This window comes from Oncorhynchus tshawytscha, linkage group LG04 (genome assembly GCF_018296145.1).
Source record: "Oncorhynchus tshawytscha isolate Ot180627B linkage group LG04, Otsh_v2.0, whole genome shotgun sequence".
In the NCBI taxonomy this organism is placed as follows: Eukaryota; Metazoa; Chordata; class Actinopteri; order Salmoniformes; family Salmonidae; genus Oncorhynchus; species Oncorhynchus tshawytscha.
In genome coordinates this window covers 27,251,494-27,265,453 of record NC_056432.1, presented here as the reverse complement: position 1 = coordinate 27,265,453, position 13,960 = coordinate 27,251,494, and the positions used below count along the sequence as shown (strand labels likewise).

At 42.8% G+C, this 13,960-nt stretch overlaps 1 protein-coding gene across 6 annotated transcripts in view; it reads right to left on the bottom strand.

Moving 5' to 3' along the window:
- LOC112248447 (calcineurin-binding protein cabin-1) overlaps nt 1-13,960 on the bottom strand; it is a 61,311-nt gene that overhangs the window by 6,180 nt on the left and 41,171 nt on the right. For all 6 annotated transcript variants that reach the window (XM_024417473.2, XM_024417475.2, XM_024417474.2 and 3 more), the window contains one exon: nt 5,866-5,940. In XM_024417473.2, the coding sequence (XP_024273241.1) occupies nt 5,866-5,940 (75 nt within the window). The remainder of the gene's footprint in view (nt 1-5,865; nt 5,941-13,960) is intronic.

The window sequence follows — 13,960 nt, the reverse complement described above, 5'->3', positions numbered from 1 at the left end:
CGTGCGATCGATAAACTTACAAACGCTTGGATTGCTTTCGCTGTAAAGCATAATTTCAAAATCTGACAAGACAGGTGGATTAACAAATGGCTAAACTGTGTTTTCCTATATTGCACTTGTGATTTCATGAATATAAATATTTGTAATATTTATTCAATGTAGCGCTATGCTATTCAGTGGTTGTTGGTGACACTTATCCCGATAGGGGGATTGCAACCATAACAAGTTAAAAATCAGTTCTGTGTATGTCATCTCCTATTCTGATAATATTTGAATTAAATTATTGCCTCTCCAAGTTATCGTTACTCCAAATAACTTAGTTCAAGGGCTGGCATTGTTTCTTTGAGACCTGAAGCTCCATATTCTTCGACTTTGGCAGGTGGCACTGAAGTCTTTGAGATGTGACCCGACTTCTTGGTAAGGAGGACAGAGTGCAAATGAGACCAAGGCTGCCCACAAAATGTTGCAAATTAGTCCCAAGTAAATGGATGGGTGAAACAGCAAGATATTAAAATGAATCCTGTCAATACACGACCATCAGATCATCCCACCCACATGAGTAACAACCAGGCCCCTGCAGGGGAGTTGCTTAGCCTTATGCCAACCTCCTCTTTCCAGGTGTCAGCTCTGTCTCAAAGACCACATAGCCCAGCAGTACAATAACTTCGATACATTAACAATGGCAACTCATTATAATTGAGTGTCTAGATATAAACTCATTATTTTCAGGCTCTGTAAAATGTAATCCCTATACACAAGAGAGGGCTCACAGTGGGCTCAATCGGTTTGGTGATTAGGCTACGTTGTATGAATCTTCTGTCTCCGTTCACAGGTGTGACTCAGTCATCTAGATTTGTGCACCTGAGAGAGCATAAAGTGTGTAGGTGGCAGGGAGCAGAGGACACCCAAAACACAGTCATTTTCTGCTCTGCTATATTAGCCCCATATACATTGTCTTCAGAAAGTATTCATACCCCATTACTTATTCCACATTTTGTTTTGATACAGCCAGAATTCAAAATGGATCGCTTAAAAAAATACATATATCTACACATACAATACCCCATAATGACAAAGTGCAAACACGTTTTAGAAATGTTTGCAAAAATGAAATATAGAATCTTCACAATACAGAATCAGCCAATACAATACGTTAAAATCACCTTTGTCATCGATTACAGCTTTGAGTCTTTCTGGGTAAGTCTAAGAGCATTCCACACCTGGATTGTACAGAATTAAAATTCTTCAAGCTCTGTTAAGTTGGTTGTTGATCATTGCTAGACATCCATTTTCAAGTCTTGCCATTGATTTTCAAGCCAAATAAAGTCAAAACTGTAACTTCGCCACTTAGGAACATTCAATGTCGTCTTGGTAAGCACCTCTAGTGTATATTTGGCCTTGTGTTTTCCTCTAGGATGTTGCCTGTGCTTAGCTCTATTCCGTTTATTTTTATCCTAAAAAACTCCCTAGTCCTTGTCAATGACAAGCATACCCATAACATGATGCAGCCACCACCATGCTTGAAAATATGATGAGTGATACACCGTGACATGTTGTGTTTGCCCCAAACATAACGTTTTATATTCAGGACATAATTTCTTTGGCACATTTTTTTGCAGTTTTACTTTAGTGCCTTATTGCAAACAAGATGTATGTTTCAGAATGTTTATTCTGTACAGGCTTCTTCTTTTCAATCTGTCATTTAGGTTAGTATTGTGGATTATCTACAATGTTGTTGATCCATCCTCAGATTTCAACTATCACAGCCAAACCATTCGCCTCATTGTGAAATCCCTCTCCGGCAACGGAGTTAGGAAGGGTTCCTGTGTCTTTGCAGTGACTAGGTGTATTGATACACCATCCAAAGTGTAATTAATAACGTCACCATGTTCAAAGGGATATTCAAATTCTGCTTTTATATTTACCCCTCTACCAACTTCTTTGCGAGGCATTAGAAAACCTCCATGGTGTTTGTGGTTGAAATTCACTGCTCGACTGGGGGACCTTACAGATAATTGTATTTGTGGGGTACAAAGATGAGGTAGTCATTAAAAAAATCATGTTAAAACACTATTATTGAGTCCATGCAACTTATTATACAACTTGTTAAGCAAATTGGTACTCCTGAACTCATTTAGGCTTGCCATTTACTGACATTTCAGCTTTACATTTTTTTTAATCAATATGTAAACATTTGAAATTATGGGGTATTGTGTGTAGGCCAGTGGCACCAAATCGAAATTTAATCCATTTTAAATTCAGGCTCTAACAAAATGTGGAAAAAGTCCAGGGGTGTACTTTCTGAAGGCACTGTATTGGGCCTTACAAATAACAACCACTAGAATAGTAACTAGACCTTGAATAGAAACAACAACGTCAACTAAATCTAAAACATGGATTAGTGAGAAAAATCACATGGGAAACCTAGATGTGGTGTGATAAATGGGACACACTGATGACAACTGACCACATGCACACTGTTATGAAACCATCCTGCTTGGATGCAGCATCAAAGTCTTATCTACATTATGACTTATGATGCAAACATACACAGAGCCTTTATAAGGCCATGATCACAACCCTTATCTGTATAAATTTGGCTAAATAACTGTAAATTGTGAGCTATAGTAGCCTACCCATCGTTTTCTCCCTTTAGTATGCCGTACTGTGGTTTACATTACTGAGACAACAGGATGAGAGACCCTAGCCGGATGGGGAGGCAGTGGGATGGGGGCTCAGTGACTACCCACAGATGAGGCAGAAGAACTGATGATTTTTATAAAGAATGTGAGAGATAAACACAAAGCTCAGCTGCAATGATTATAGGTTAGAGTGAGCATCACACAACAAAGCTATTATAACGGGCTTTTTCCCCAGTTTCACATTCAATATCACTAGCATTTTAATTTTAATTTGACTGTGTCTCGCGTCTCTGCATATGGCTGCAGAATAAACTTGTGTTAAATTCTCCATTTAGAATTCAAAATGTACCATTTCCTTTCATGTGCAAATAAGCAATGCTGCACATATCAATGGTAATACTCAGTTCAAACCAATAACAAGTTCTGCAACCACTGTGTGAAGACAGAGGACAAAAGGGAACATTTTCACTGCACCTGGGGTTATTTTAAGCACAGGCAGGATGGTGCAGAGAAGAAAGCCCTGGGATTTACCCAGCAAGAACACAGCTCATCTTACTACAGACAGACACGGCATAGCTCACACCATCTCACGTGCTCTATGGAAGAGAGAATAATGTCAGTCCATTAGGAAACTCAAAACTATGATCTAGTTGACAGCTTCTGCAGCCAGTCACTGCTGTGTTGCCCACCCATGGCGCTCTGGAGGCTTCACAAGCTAACAGCACAGCACCCAAATAAGGGCAAACAGAACTAGCACAACTCCCCAGCAGACAGTTCAGCTAGTCATTTCCCTCAGTTAGGCAACAGAGCGAAACAAGGCTGCAGTGAATGGGTCCAAACAGCGGTCGCCTTATTGTGTCAATAAATAACCTTTACTATAACAACTGAGACCCTCAATCTAAAAGGACTGTCTTTCCTATACAGTCAGAGACACTAGCAGTCAGACATTAAGTAGAGTGTATTATTTGGCATTTGAGTAATTGAAACTCAATTGACACATACAGTGCATTCGGAAAGTATTCAGACCCCTTGACTTTTTCCACATTTTGTTAGGTTACAGCCTTATTCTAAAATTAATTAAATAAATAATTTTCCCTCATCAAATCTCCACACAATACCCCATAATGACAAATTGAAAACAGGTTTTTAGAAACGTTTGCAAATGTATTAAAAATAAAAAAACAGAAATACCTTATTTACATAAGTATTCAGACCCTTTGCTATAAGACTCGAAATAGAGCTCAGGCGCATCTTGTTTCCCATTGACCAACCTTGAAATATTTGGAGTCCAGCTGTGGTAAATTCAATTGATTGGACATAATTTGGAAAGGCACACACCTGTCTATAAGATCCCACAATTGATAGTGTATGTATGTCAGAGCAAAAACCAATTTCGAAGGAATTGTCCGTAAGAGCTCCGAGACAGGATTGTGTCGAGGCACAGATCTGGTGAAGGACAAAAAAAAAGGTACTCCGCATTGAAGGTCCCCAGAACACAGAGGCCTCCATCATTCTTAAATTAAAGAAGTTTGGCACCACCAAGACTCTTCCTGGAGCTGGCCGCCCGGCCAAACTGAGCAATCGGGGGTGAAGGGCCTTGGTCAGGGAGGAGACCAAGAACTCGATGGTCACTCTGACAGAGCTCCAGAGTTTCTCTGTGGAGATGGGAGAACATTCCGGAAGGACAACCATCTCTGCAGCACTCCACCAATCAGGCATTTACGGTAGAGTGGCCAGACGGAAGCCACTCCTCAGTAAAAAGGCACATGACAGCCCGCTTGGAGTTTGCCAAAAGGCACCTAAAGGACTCTCAGACCAGCAGAAACAAGATTCTCCGGTCTGATGAAACCAAGATTGAACTCTTTGGCCTGAATGCCAAGAGTCACGTCTGGGAGGAAACCTGGCACCATCCCTACGGTAAAGCATGGTGGTGGCAGCATCATGCAGTAGGGATGTTTTTCAGCAGCAGGGACTGGGTGACTAGTCAGGATACGGAACAAAGTACGGAGAGATCATTGATGAAAACCTGCTTCAGAGCGCTCAGGACCTCAGACTGGGGCGAAGGTTCACCTTCCAACAGGACAACGACCCTAAGCACACAGCCAAGACAACGCAGGAGTGGCTTCGGGACAAGACGCTGAATGTCCTTGAGTGGCCCAGCCAGAGCCCGGACTGCGGGATGTTGGCCTTCTGATAAACTTGGATTGGAACACAGGAGTGATGGTTGCTGATAATGGGCCTCTGTACGCCTACGTAGATATTCCAGTAAAAATACAAATCTGTTTCCAGCTACAATAGTCATTTACAACATTGTCTCCACTGTAATTCTGATCAATTTGATATTATTTTAAAATGGACAAAAATGTGATTTTCTTTCAAAAACAAAGAAATGTCTAAGTGACCCCAAACATTTGAATGATAGTGTATATTTTTTATACATTTGCAAAGATTTGTGTGTAGATGACTGTAGAAAAAAATCAAGGGGTCTAAATACTTTCTGAATGCACTGTACAATGTAGTTGCAAATGGGTGCTTTGAACACAATGGAAAGTGGTTAAGTGGTTAAAAGATAAGTTACCTTAGGGGAAAATAGTGAAATGACAATGTGTAGTGCAAACAGAGTAGAGGAACAAACATGCTATAACATCAAGAAATAAACAAACATGGATCAAAATGGATAACGTATCTATTCAAAATGGTTTGTTCCCAGAAAGGAAAGAGGAAGTGACACAACAGAATGTGTCATGATTAACAATCATTGCTTTTCCAGTATTTAGTGAGTAGAGTACAGTATCATTCCCACAGACCACCTATCCATGGCTGACAAGTTTCAAGTAGTACGGGGGAATTATTTAGATCTAGCTTAACATCTCGCGGATGGGGAAGACAAGAAGCAATCAACCTCAAGTTTTACTTGAATTGTTGGACCACACATCGAATAGCTTCAATCAAATCCCAGATACATTGAAGAGAAGCCCTGGCAGTGGAAGAACTTTCGAATCAGATGAGCGGATGAACAAATAAGAATATGATATCTGGATAATCTGGGGTAGATCAATTACTGACCAGTGCTTTGATTCAACTGGGATCATGGGATATATGGACATATTGAATGTTTACATTTGTGAGTGTTGTGTTTGTATGGGGTCCATGTAGATGTAGAGTATATGCATGAAATATGCATGGCGTGTGTGTGTGTGCGTGGGCCAGGTCATCCTCCTACCTGTCGTTGTGCTGACGTGGCCATCTGTATCTGGCAGAACTTCACTGCTTGGTCCAGCGCCACATCCTCGTCCACCTGTCCACACCATGAGAGAAGAGAACAGAGACGATCAAAGCAGAACAACACATTCTTACACCGCTCATACAGCCACGTTAGCACCAATGATTCAGCTCCGGGTGGCTAACACATAGCAAAGGGCTTTAGTGTTTCCACTAAGCGCCACCTAAACAGCTGGTAATGTACATATTTTTGGCCAACTACTTATTTAACTTCATAAATGATCTAGGTTTCTTTTAATTTAAAATGTTCAATTTGCTAGTCATAAAAGTCTGTATAGCCTTTTCCCGGCAGGTGCCGATGCAGTCGGCTCGAGGAGCTACGTTATTTCCTCAGACCGACAGACGAGGATACGGTGTGATGTCTGTGTGATAACCAGCATCGTGTTGCTGTTTTGATGAACTGCCTGGTACGGTACATTGACTGTTGCAATGCAAATGAGCTATGTTGCTGTTTGTGAATTAATGCTTTGATATTGACCTGCACTATCTCTCTCCAAAGGGAATAACGGGAAGCAAGTTTGTATAACCTGCTTTTTGAGACCTTCTGTGTGGATTACAGTGCATTCGGAAAGCATTCAGACCCCTTGAATTTGTCCACATTTTGTTACGTTACAGCCTTATTCTAAAACTGATTCAATTGTTTTTTCCCCCTCATCAATCTACACATAATACCCCAAAATGACAAAGCGATAACAGGTTTTTAGAAATGTTAGCAAATTTATTTAAAACAAAACTGAATAATCACATTTACATAAGTAGCCTTTAATATTTTGCTCAGTAAAGATTGTCAGATGGCTCCATATGCTTTGCTAATCAAATCACCCAGTTAATTAGTGTGCATGCACACCAGGGGAGAACGACTGCCCCCTCTCATTGAAGCGACAAAGTTCAAGGCTGACTCCGGTACTGCAGGCATTGTTTTCCGATAACAGGACACCCCATTATCGTGAATGGGAAAATGGCAATCTTTGTGGTCCATCTTTGGGTAAATAAATACATATTTTGAAGACAATCATGGTACAAATAATTGTTTGTATTACCGGCAATGCCCCTGGACCCCTTTAGACAGCCCTGGAAATACCCTGGCTGAATACTTATTTATTTATTTGGCTGGCTATTTTATGTACTTAAGGAAAACACCGTAGTAATAGGAGCCATAGTAATAGGAGAAAGTGGCCCTCATTAGGCCTCTCTCTGTGGAGGCTGTCTGCTCTCTGTCTGTCAGTCAGTAGATGTGTGCCTCTGTTTATTTTATTTAACTCGGCAATTTAGTTAAGAACAAATTCTTATTTACAATGACGGCCTACCCCGGCCAAACCTGGACGACGCTCTGCCAATTGTGCGCCGCACTATGGGACTCCCAATCACGGACGGATGTGATACAGTCTGGATTCTAACCAGGGACTGTAGTGACGACTCTTGCACTGAGATGCAGTGCCTTAGACCACTGCGCTCTGTGTGTGGCAGTCAGGAAGCTGATGCTGCTGCACATGGAGTAGCACAAATGATGGAGTACTAATGGAGTAGCACACATGAAAGTAAGCCTCCATGTTCACATACAGTGCCTTGCGGAAGTATTCGGCCCCCTTGAACTTTGCGACCTTTTGCCACATTTCAGGGTTCAAACATAAAGATATAAACTGTATTTTTTTGTGAAGAATCAACAACAAGTGGGACACAATCATGAAGTGGAACGACATTTATTGGATATTTCAAACTTTTTTAACAAATCAAAAACTGAAAAATTGGGCGTGCAAAATTATTCAGCCCCCTTAAGTTAATACTTTGTAGCGCCACCTTTTGCTGCGATTACAGCTGTAAGTCGCTTGGGGTGTCTATCAGTTTTGCACATCGAGAGACTGAAAATTTTTCCCATTCCTCCTTGCAAAACAGCTCGAGCTCAGTGAGGTTGGATGGAGAGCATTTGTGAACAGCAGTTTTCAGTTCTTTCCACAGATTCTCGATTGGATTCAGGTCTGGACTTTGACTTGGCCATTCTAACACCTGGATATGTTTATTTTTGAACCATTCCATTGTAGATTTTGCTTTATGTTTTGGATCATTGTCTTGTTGGAAGACAAATCTCCGTCCCAGTCTCAGGTCTTTTGCAGACTCCATCAGGTTTTCTTCCAGAATGGTCCTGTATTTGGATCCATCCATCTTCCCATCAATTTTAACCATCTTCCCTGTCCCTGCTGAAGAAAAGCAGGCCCAAACCATGATGCTGCCACCACCATGTTTGACAGTGGGGATGGTGTGTTCAGGGTGATGAGCTGTGTTGCTTTTACGCCAAACATAACGTTTTGCTTTGTTGCCAAAAAGTTCAATTTTGGTTTCATCTGACCAGAGCACCTTCTTCCACATGTTTGGTGTGTCTCCCAGGTGGCTTGTGGCAAACTTTAAATGACACTTTTTATGGATATCTTTAAGAAATGGCTTTCTTCTTGCCACTCTTCCATAAAGGCCAGATTTGTGCAATATACGACTGATTGTTGTCCTATGGACAGAGTCTCCCACCTCAGCTGTAGATCTCTGCAGTTCATCCAGAGTGATCATGGGCCTCTTGGCTGCATCTCTGATCAGTCTTCTCCTTGTATGAGCTGAAAGTTTAGAGGGACGGCCAGGTCTTGGTAGATTTGTAGTGGTCTGATACTCCTTCCATTTCAATATTAATCGCTTGCACAGTGCTCCTTGGGATGTTTAAAGCTTGGGAAATCTTTTTGTATCCAAATCCGGCTTTAAACTTCTTCACAACAGTATCTCGGACCTGCCTGGTGTGTTCCTTGTTCTTCATGATGCTCTCTGCGCTTTTAACGGACCTCTGAGACTATCACAGTGCAGGTGCATTTATACGGAGACTTGATTACACACAGGTGGATTGTATTTATCATCATTAGTCATTTAGGTCAACATTGGATCATTCAGAGATCCTCACTGAACTTCTGGAGAGAGTTTGCTGCACTGAAAGTAAAGGGGCTGAATAATTTTGCACGCCCAAATTTTCAGTTTTTGATTTGTTAAAAAAGTTTGAAATATCCAATAAATGTCGTTCCACTTCATGATTGTGTCCCACTTGTTGTTGATTCTTCACAAAACAATACAGTTTTATATCTTTATGTTTGAAGCCTGAAATGTGGCAAAAGGTCGTTAAGTTCAAGGGGGCCGAATACTTTCGCAAGGCACTGTATCTCTCAAACAAGCTACTTTATTATGTGGTGTTAAAAACATTTTGGTTCTGCATTGACGAACTACTGAAAGAGCTACTTCCTGTGCTTGGCACTCCTATATTGAACATAATAAATGGCTTCTGGATGTGTACCAAACTCACTAAAAGTGGCAGTAATAAAGCCTCTCTTGAAAAAGCCAAACATTGACCTGAAAAATAAAAATATGCCAATATCGAATCTCCCATTCCTCTCAAAATGTTTAGAAAAAGCAGTTGCGCAGCAACTCACTGCCTTCCCAAAGACAAATAATGTATACAAAACGCTTCAGTCTGGTTTTAGACCTCATCATAGCACTGAGACTGCACTCGTGAAGGTTGTAAATTACCTTTTAATGGCGTCAGACCAAGGCTCTGCAAAGTGCTGCTTTTGACACCATCTCCACCACATTTTTTTTGGTCTACACGGACAAGTTCTAGCCGGGTTTAGATCTTATCTGTCAGAAAGATATCAGTTCGTCTCTGTGGATGGTTTGTCCTCTGACAAATCAGTTGTAAATGTTGGTGTTCCTCAAGGTTCTGTTATCAAATGAAATTTTATTTGTAACATACACATGTTTAGCATATGTTATTGTGGGTGTAGAGAAATGCTTGGGTTTCTAGCTCCAACAGTGCAGTAATATCTCACAATTCACAGCAATACACACATCCTAAACGTAAAATAATGAAATTAAGGAATATCTAAATATTAGAATTCGCAATGTCAGAGTGGCATAGACTAAATACAGTAGAATACATATGAGATGAGTAAAGCAAATGTGACTAGTGTTCCATTATTAGAATGGACAGTGAATTCAAGTCCATGAATGAAGTGTCAGCAGCCTCTAAGGTGCAGTGTTACGTAACCGGGTGGAAGCTGTTTAACAGTCTGATGGCCTTGAGATAGAAGCGGTCCTTCAGTCTTTGATGCACCTGTACAGACCTAGCCTTCTGGATGATAGAGGGGTGAATAGGCATGGCTCGGGTGGTTGATGTCCTTGATCTTTTTGGCCTTCCTGTGACATTGGGTGCTGTAGGTGTCCTGGAGGGCAGGTAGTTTGCCCCCGATGATGCGTTGGGCAAACCGCACCACCCTCTGGAGAGCCCTGCGGTTGCGGGCATTGCAGTTGCCATACCAGGCAGTGATACAGTCCGACAGGATGCTCTCAATTGTGCATCTGTAAATGTTTGTGAGGGTTTTGCCAAGACAAATTTCTGCAGCCTCCTGAGGTTGCGCCTTCCTCACTGTCTGTGTGGGTGGACTATTTCAGATCGTCAGTGATGTTTAAGCTGTGGAACTTGGAGCTTTCCACCTGCTCTACTGCGGTTGTCGATGTGGATGGGGCATGCTCCCTCTGCTGTTTCCTGAAGTCCACAATCAGCTACTTTGTTTTGTTGACATTGAGTGAGAGGTTATTTTCCTGGCACCACAATCCCAGGACCCTCACCTTCTCTCTGTAAGCTGTCTCATCATTGTTGCAAACTTGATGATTGTGTTGGAGGCGTGCATGGCCACGCAGTCATGGGTGAACAGGGAGTACAGGAGGGGGCTGAGCAGACGCCATTGTGGGGCCCCAGTGTTGAGGATCAGCGAAGTGGAGGTGTTGTTTCCTACCTTCACCAGCTGGGGGTGGCTGTCAGGAAGTCCATGACTTAGTTACACTGGGCAGGGTTCAGACCCAGGGCCCTGAGCTTAATGATGAGCTTAAAGGGTACTATGGTGTTGAATGCTGGGCTATAGTAAATGAAGACCATTGAAGAGCATTTTTACATAGGTATTCCTCTGTTGATCTATTGGGGCGGTAAGCAAACTGAAATGGGTCTAGGGTGTCAGGTAAGATAGAGGTGATATGATCGTTAACTAGATTCTCAAAACACTTCATGACAGAAGTGAGTGCTATGGGGCAATAGTAATTTAGTTCAGTTCCCTTTGCTTTCTTGGGTACAGGAACAATGGTGGACATCTTGAAGTATGTGGGGACAGCAGACTGGGATAGGGAGAGATTGAATATGTCCGTAAACGCTTCAGCCAGCTGGTCTGCACATGCTCCGAGGACGCAGCTAGGGACGTTGTCTGGGCCGGCATCCTTGCGAGGTTTAACAAGCTAAAATGTCATACTCACGTCGGCCATGGAGAAGCAGAGTCCACAGTCCTTGGTAGCGGGCCGCGTTGGTGGCACTGTGTTATCCTCAAAGCAGGCAAAGAAGGTGTTTAGCATGTACTGAAGCAAGACGTTGGTGTCCGTGATGTGGATGGTTTTCCCTTTGAAGTCCGTGATTGTCTGTAGACCCTGCCACATACGTCTCATGTCTGAGCCGTTGAATTGCGACTCCACTTTGTCTCCATACCAACATTTTGCCTGTTTGATTGCCTTAGGGAGGGAATAACTACACTGTTTGTATTCGGCCATATTCCCAGTCACCTTGCCATGGTTAAATGCGGTGGTTCGCGCTTTCAGTTTTGTGCAAATGCAGTCATCTATCCACTGGTTCTGGTTAGGGTAGGTTTTAATAGTCATAGTGGGTACAACATCTCCTATACACTTCCGGATATACTCAGTCACCATATCAGTCAATGTAATTCTTAAGATGCTACCCGGAACATATTCCTGTCCAAAGATCAAAACAATCTTGAAGTTTGGATTCTGACTGGTCAGACGAGCATTGAATAGTCCTTAGCATGGATACTTCCTGTTTGAGTTTCAGATTTGCCGAAGAGAGGGCGGGGGAAGGCCTTGTAGACATTTCGAAAAGCTGAGTAGCAGTGGTCTAATATTCTCAGAGCGAGTGCTACAGCAGTGTTGATAGAACTTCGGTAGCGTTTTCCTCACATTTGCTTTGTTAAAATCTCCAGCTACAATAATGCGGCCTCAGTATATGTGGTTTCCAGTTTGCATAAAGTCCAGTGCAGTTCTTTGTGGGCTGTTGTGGTATCGGCTTGAGGGGGAATATACATGGCTGTGAGTATAACCGAAGAGAATTCTCTAGGGAGTTAATATGGTCGGCATTTGATTGTGAGGTGTTCTAGGTTACAATCACACCATTAGTAGTTAATCATGAGGGGTATGAACAAAGGATCCAATTCAGGAAAGTCGTATTCCCAGTCGTGATGTTGGCGAGTTACCGCCACTTTGATATCCAAAAGTTATTTCTGGCTGTATGTAATAGCACAAAACATTTCCTGGCCTAATAATGTAAGAAATTATACAAAAAAAAATAAAAATACTGCAAAGTTGCTGAGGAGCTGGAAGCAGAGCTGCCCTATCTGTCAGCGCCATCTAACGACCACTATTGTTTTCATGATATATTCTACCTCTTGGTGATGTCCCTCGGAAACACAATGTCAACTTTCACTGCTATGCGGACAACACACAGCTGTACATTTCAATAAAACATGGTGAAGCCCCAAAATTGCCATCACAGGAAGCCTGTGTTTCAGACATAAGGAAGTGGATGGCTGCAAATGTTTCACTTTTAAACATAGATGCTAGATCTAGGACCCAAGAAACAAAGAGATCCCATTACATGGGCTTGCTCCTACTTATCTCTCCGATTTGGTCCTGCTGTACATACCTACACGTACCATACGGTCACAAGACACATGCCTCCTTATTGTCCCTTGAATTTCTAAGCAAACAGCTGGAGGCACGGCTTTCTCCTATAGAGCAACATTTTTATGGAATGGTCTGCCTAGCCATGTGAGAGACGCAGACTGTCTCGACCTTTAAGTCTTTACTGAAGACTCATCTCTTCAGTAGGTCCTATGATTAAGTGTAGTCTGGCCCAGGGATGCAAAGGTGAAAAGCAAGGCACTGGAGCAACGAACCACCCTTGCTGCATCTGCCTGGCCTGCTCCCCTCTCTCCACTGGGATCCTCTGCCTCTGACCCTATTACGGGGGCTGAGTCACTGGCTGACTAGTGCTCTTCGATGCCGTTCTTAAGAGGGGTGCGTCACTTGAGTGGGTTGAGTCACTGACGTGATCTTCCAGCCCGGTTTTCCGCTCGAGGTGTGGAGGAGAACTTTGTGGTCTATACTCAGCCTTGTCTCAGAGTAGTAAATTGGTGGTCTGTTGATATCGTTCCAGTGATGTGCTATGGCAAAGTGGGTGGGATTATATCCTGCCTGGTTGGCCCTGTCTTGGAGTATCGTCAGACGGGGCCACAGTGTCCACCCTGTCTCAGCCTCCAGTATCTATGCTGCAATAGTCTATGTGCCGGGGGGATAGGGTCAGTCTGTTATATCTGGTGTAATTCTCCTGACTATTCTGGTGTCCTGTGTCAATTTAAGTATGCTCCCTCTAAATATTCTCTCACTCCCTCCCTTCCCAGAGGACCTGAGCCCTAGGACCGTGCCTCAGGACTACCTGGCCTGATGACTCCTGGCTGTCCTCAGCCCACCTGGTTGTGCTGCTGCTCCAGTTTTAACTGTTCTGCCTGCAGCTATGGAACCCTGACCTGTTCACTGGACATGCTACCTTGTCCCCGACCTGCTGTTTCGACTCTCTCTACTGTACCTACTGTCTCAACCTCTGAATGCTTGGCTATGAAAACCCAACTGACATTTACTCCTGAGGTACTACTTACCTGTTGCACCCTCTACAACCAATTTGATTATTATTTGACCCTGCATGTCATCTATGAACGTTTTAACAGCTTGAAGAACAATCTGGCCTTAATGGCCATGTACTCTTAAAATCTCCACCCGGCACAGCCAGAAGAGAACTGGCCACCCCTCAAAGCCTGGTTCCCGTCTAGGTTTCTTCATAGGTTCCTACCTTTCTAGGGAGTTTTTCAACAGCTTCAACAGCTGCATTGCTTGCTGTTTGGGGTTTT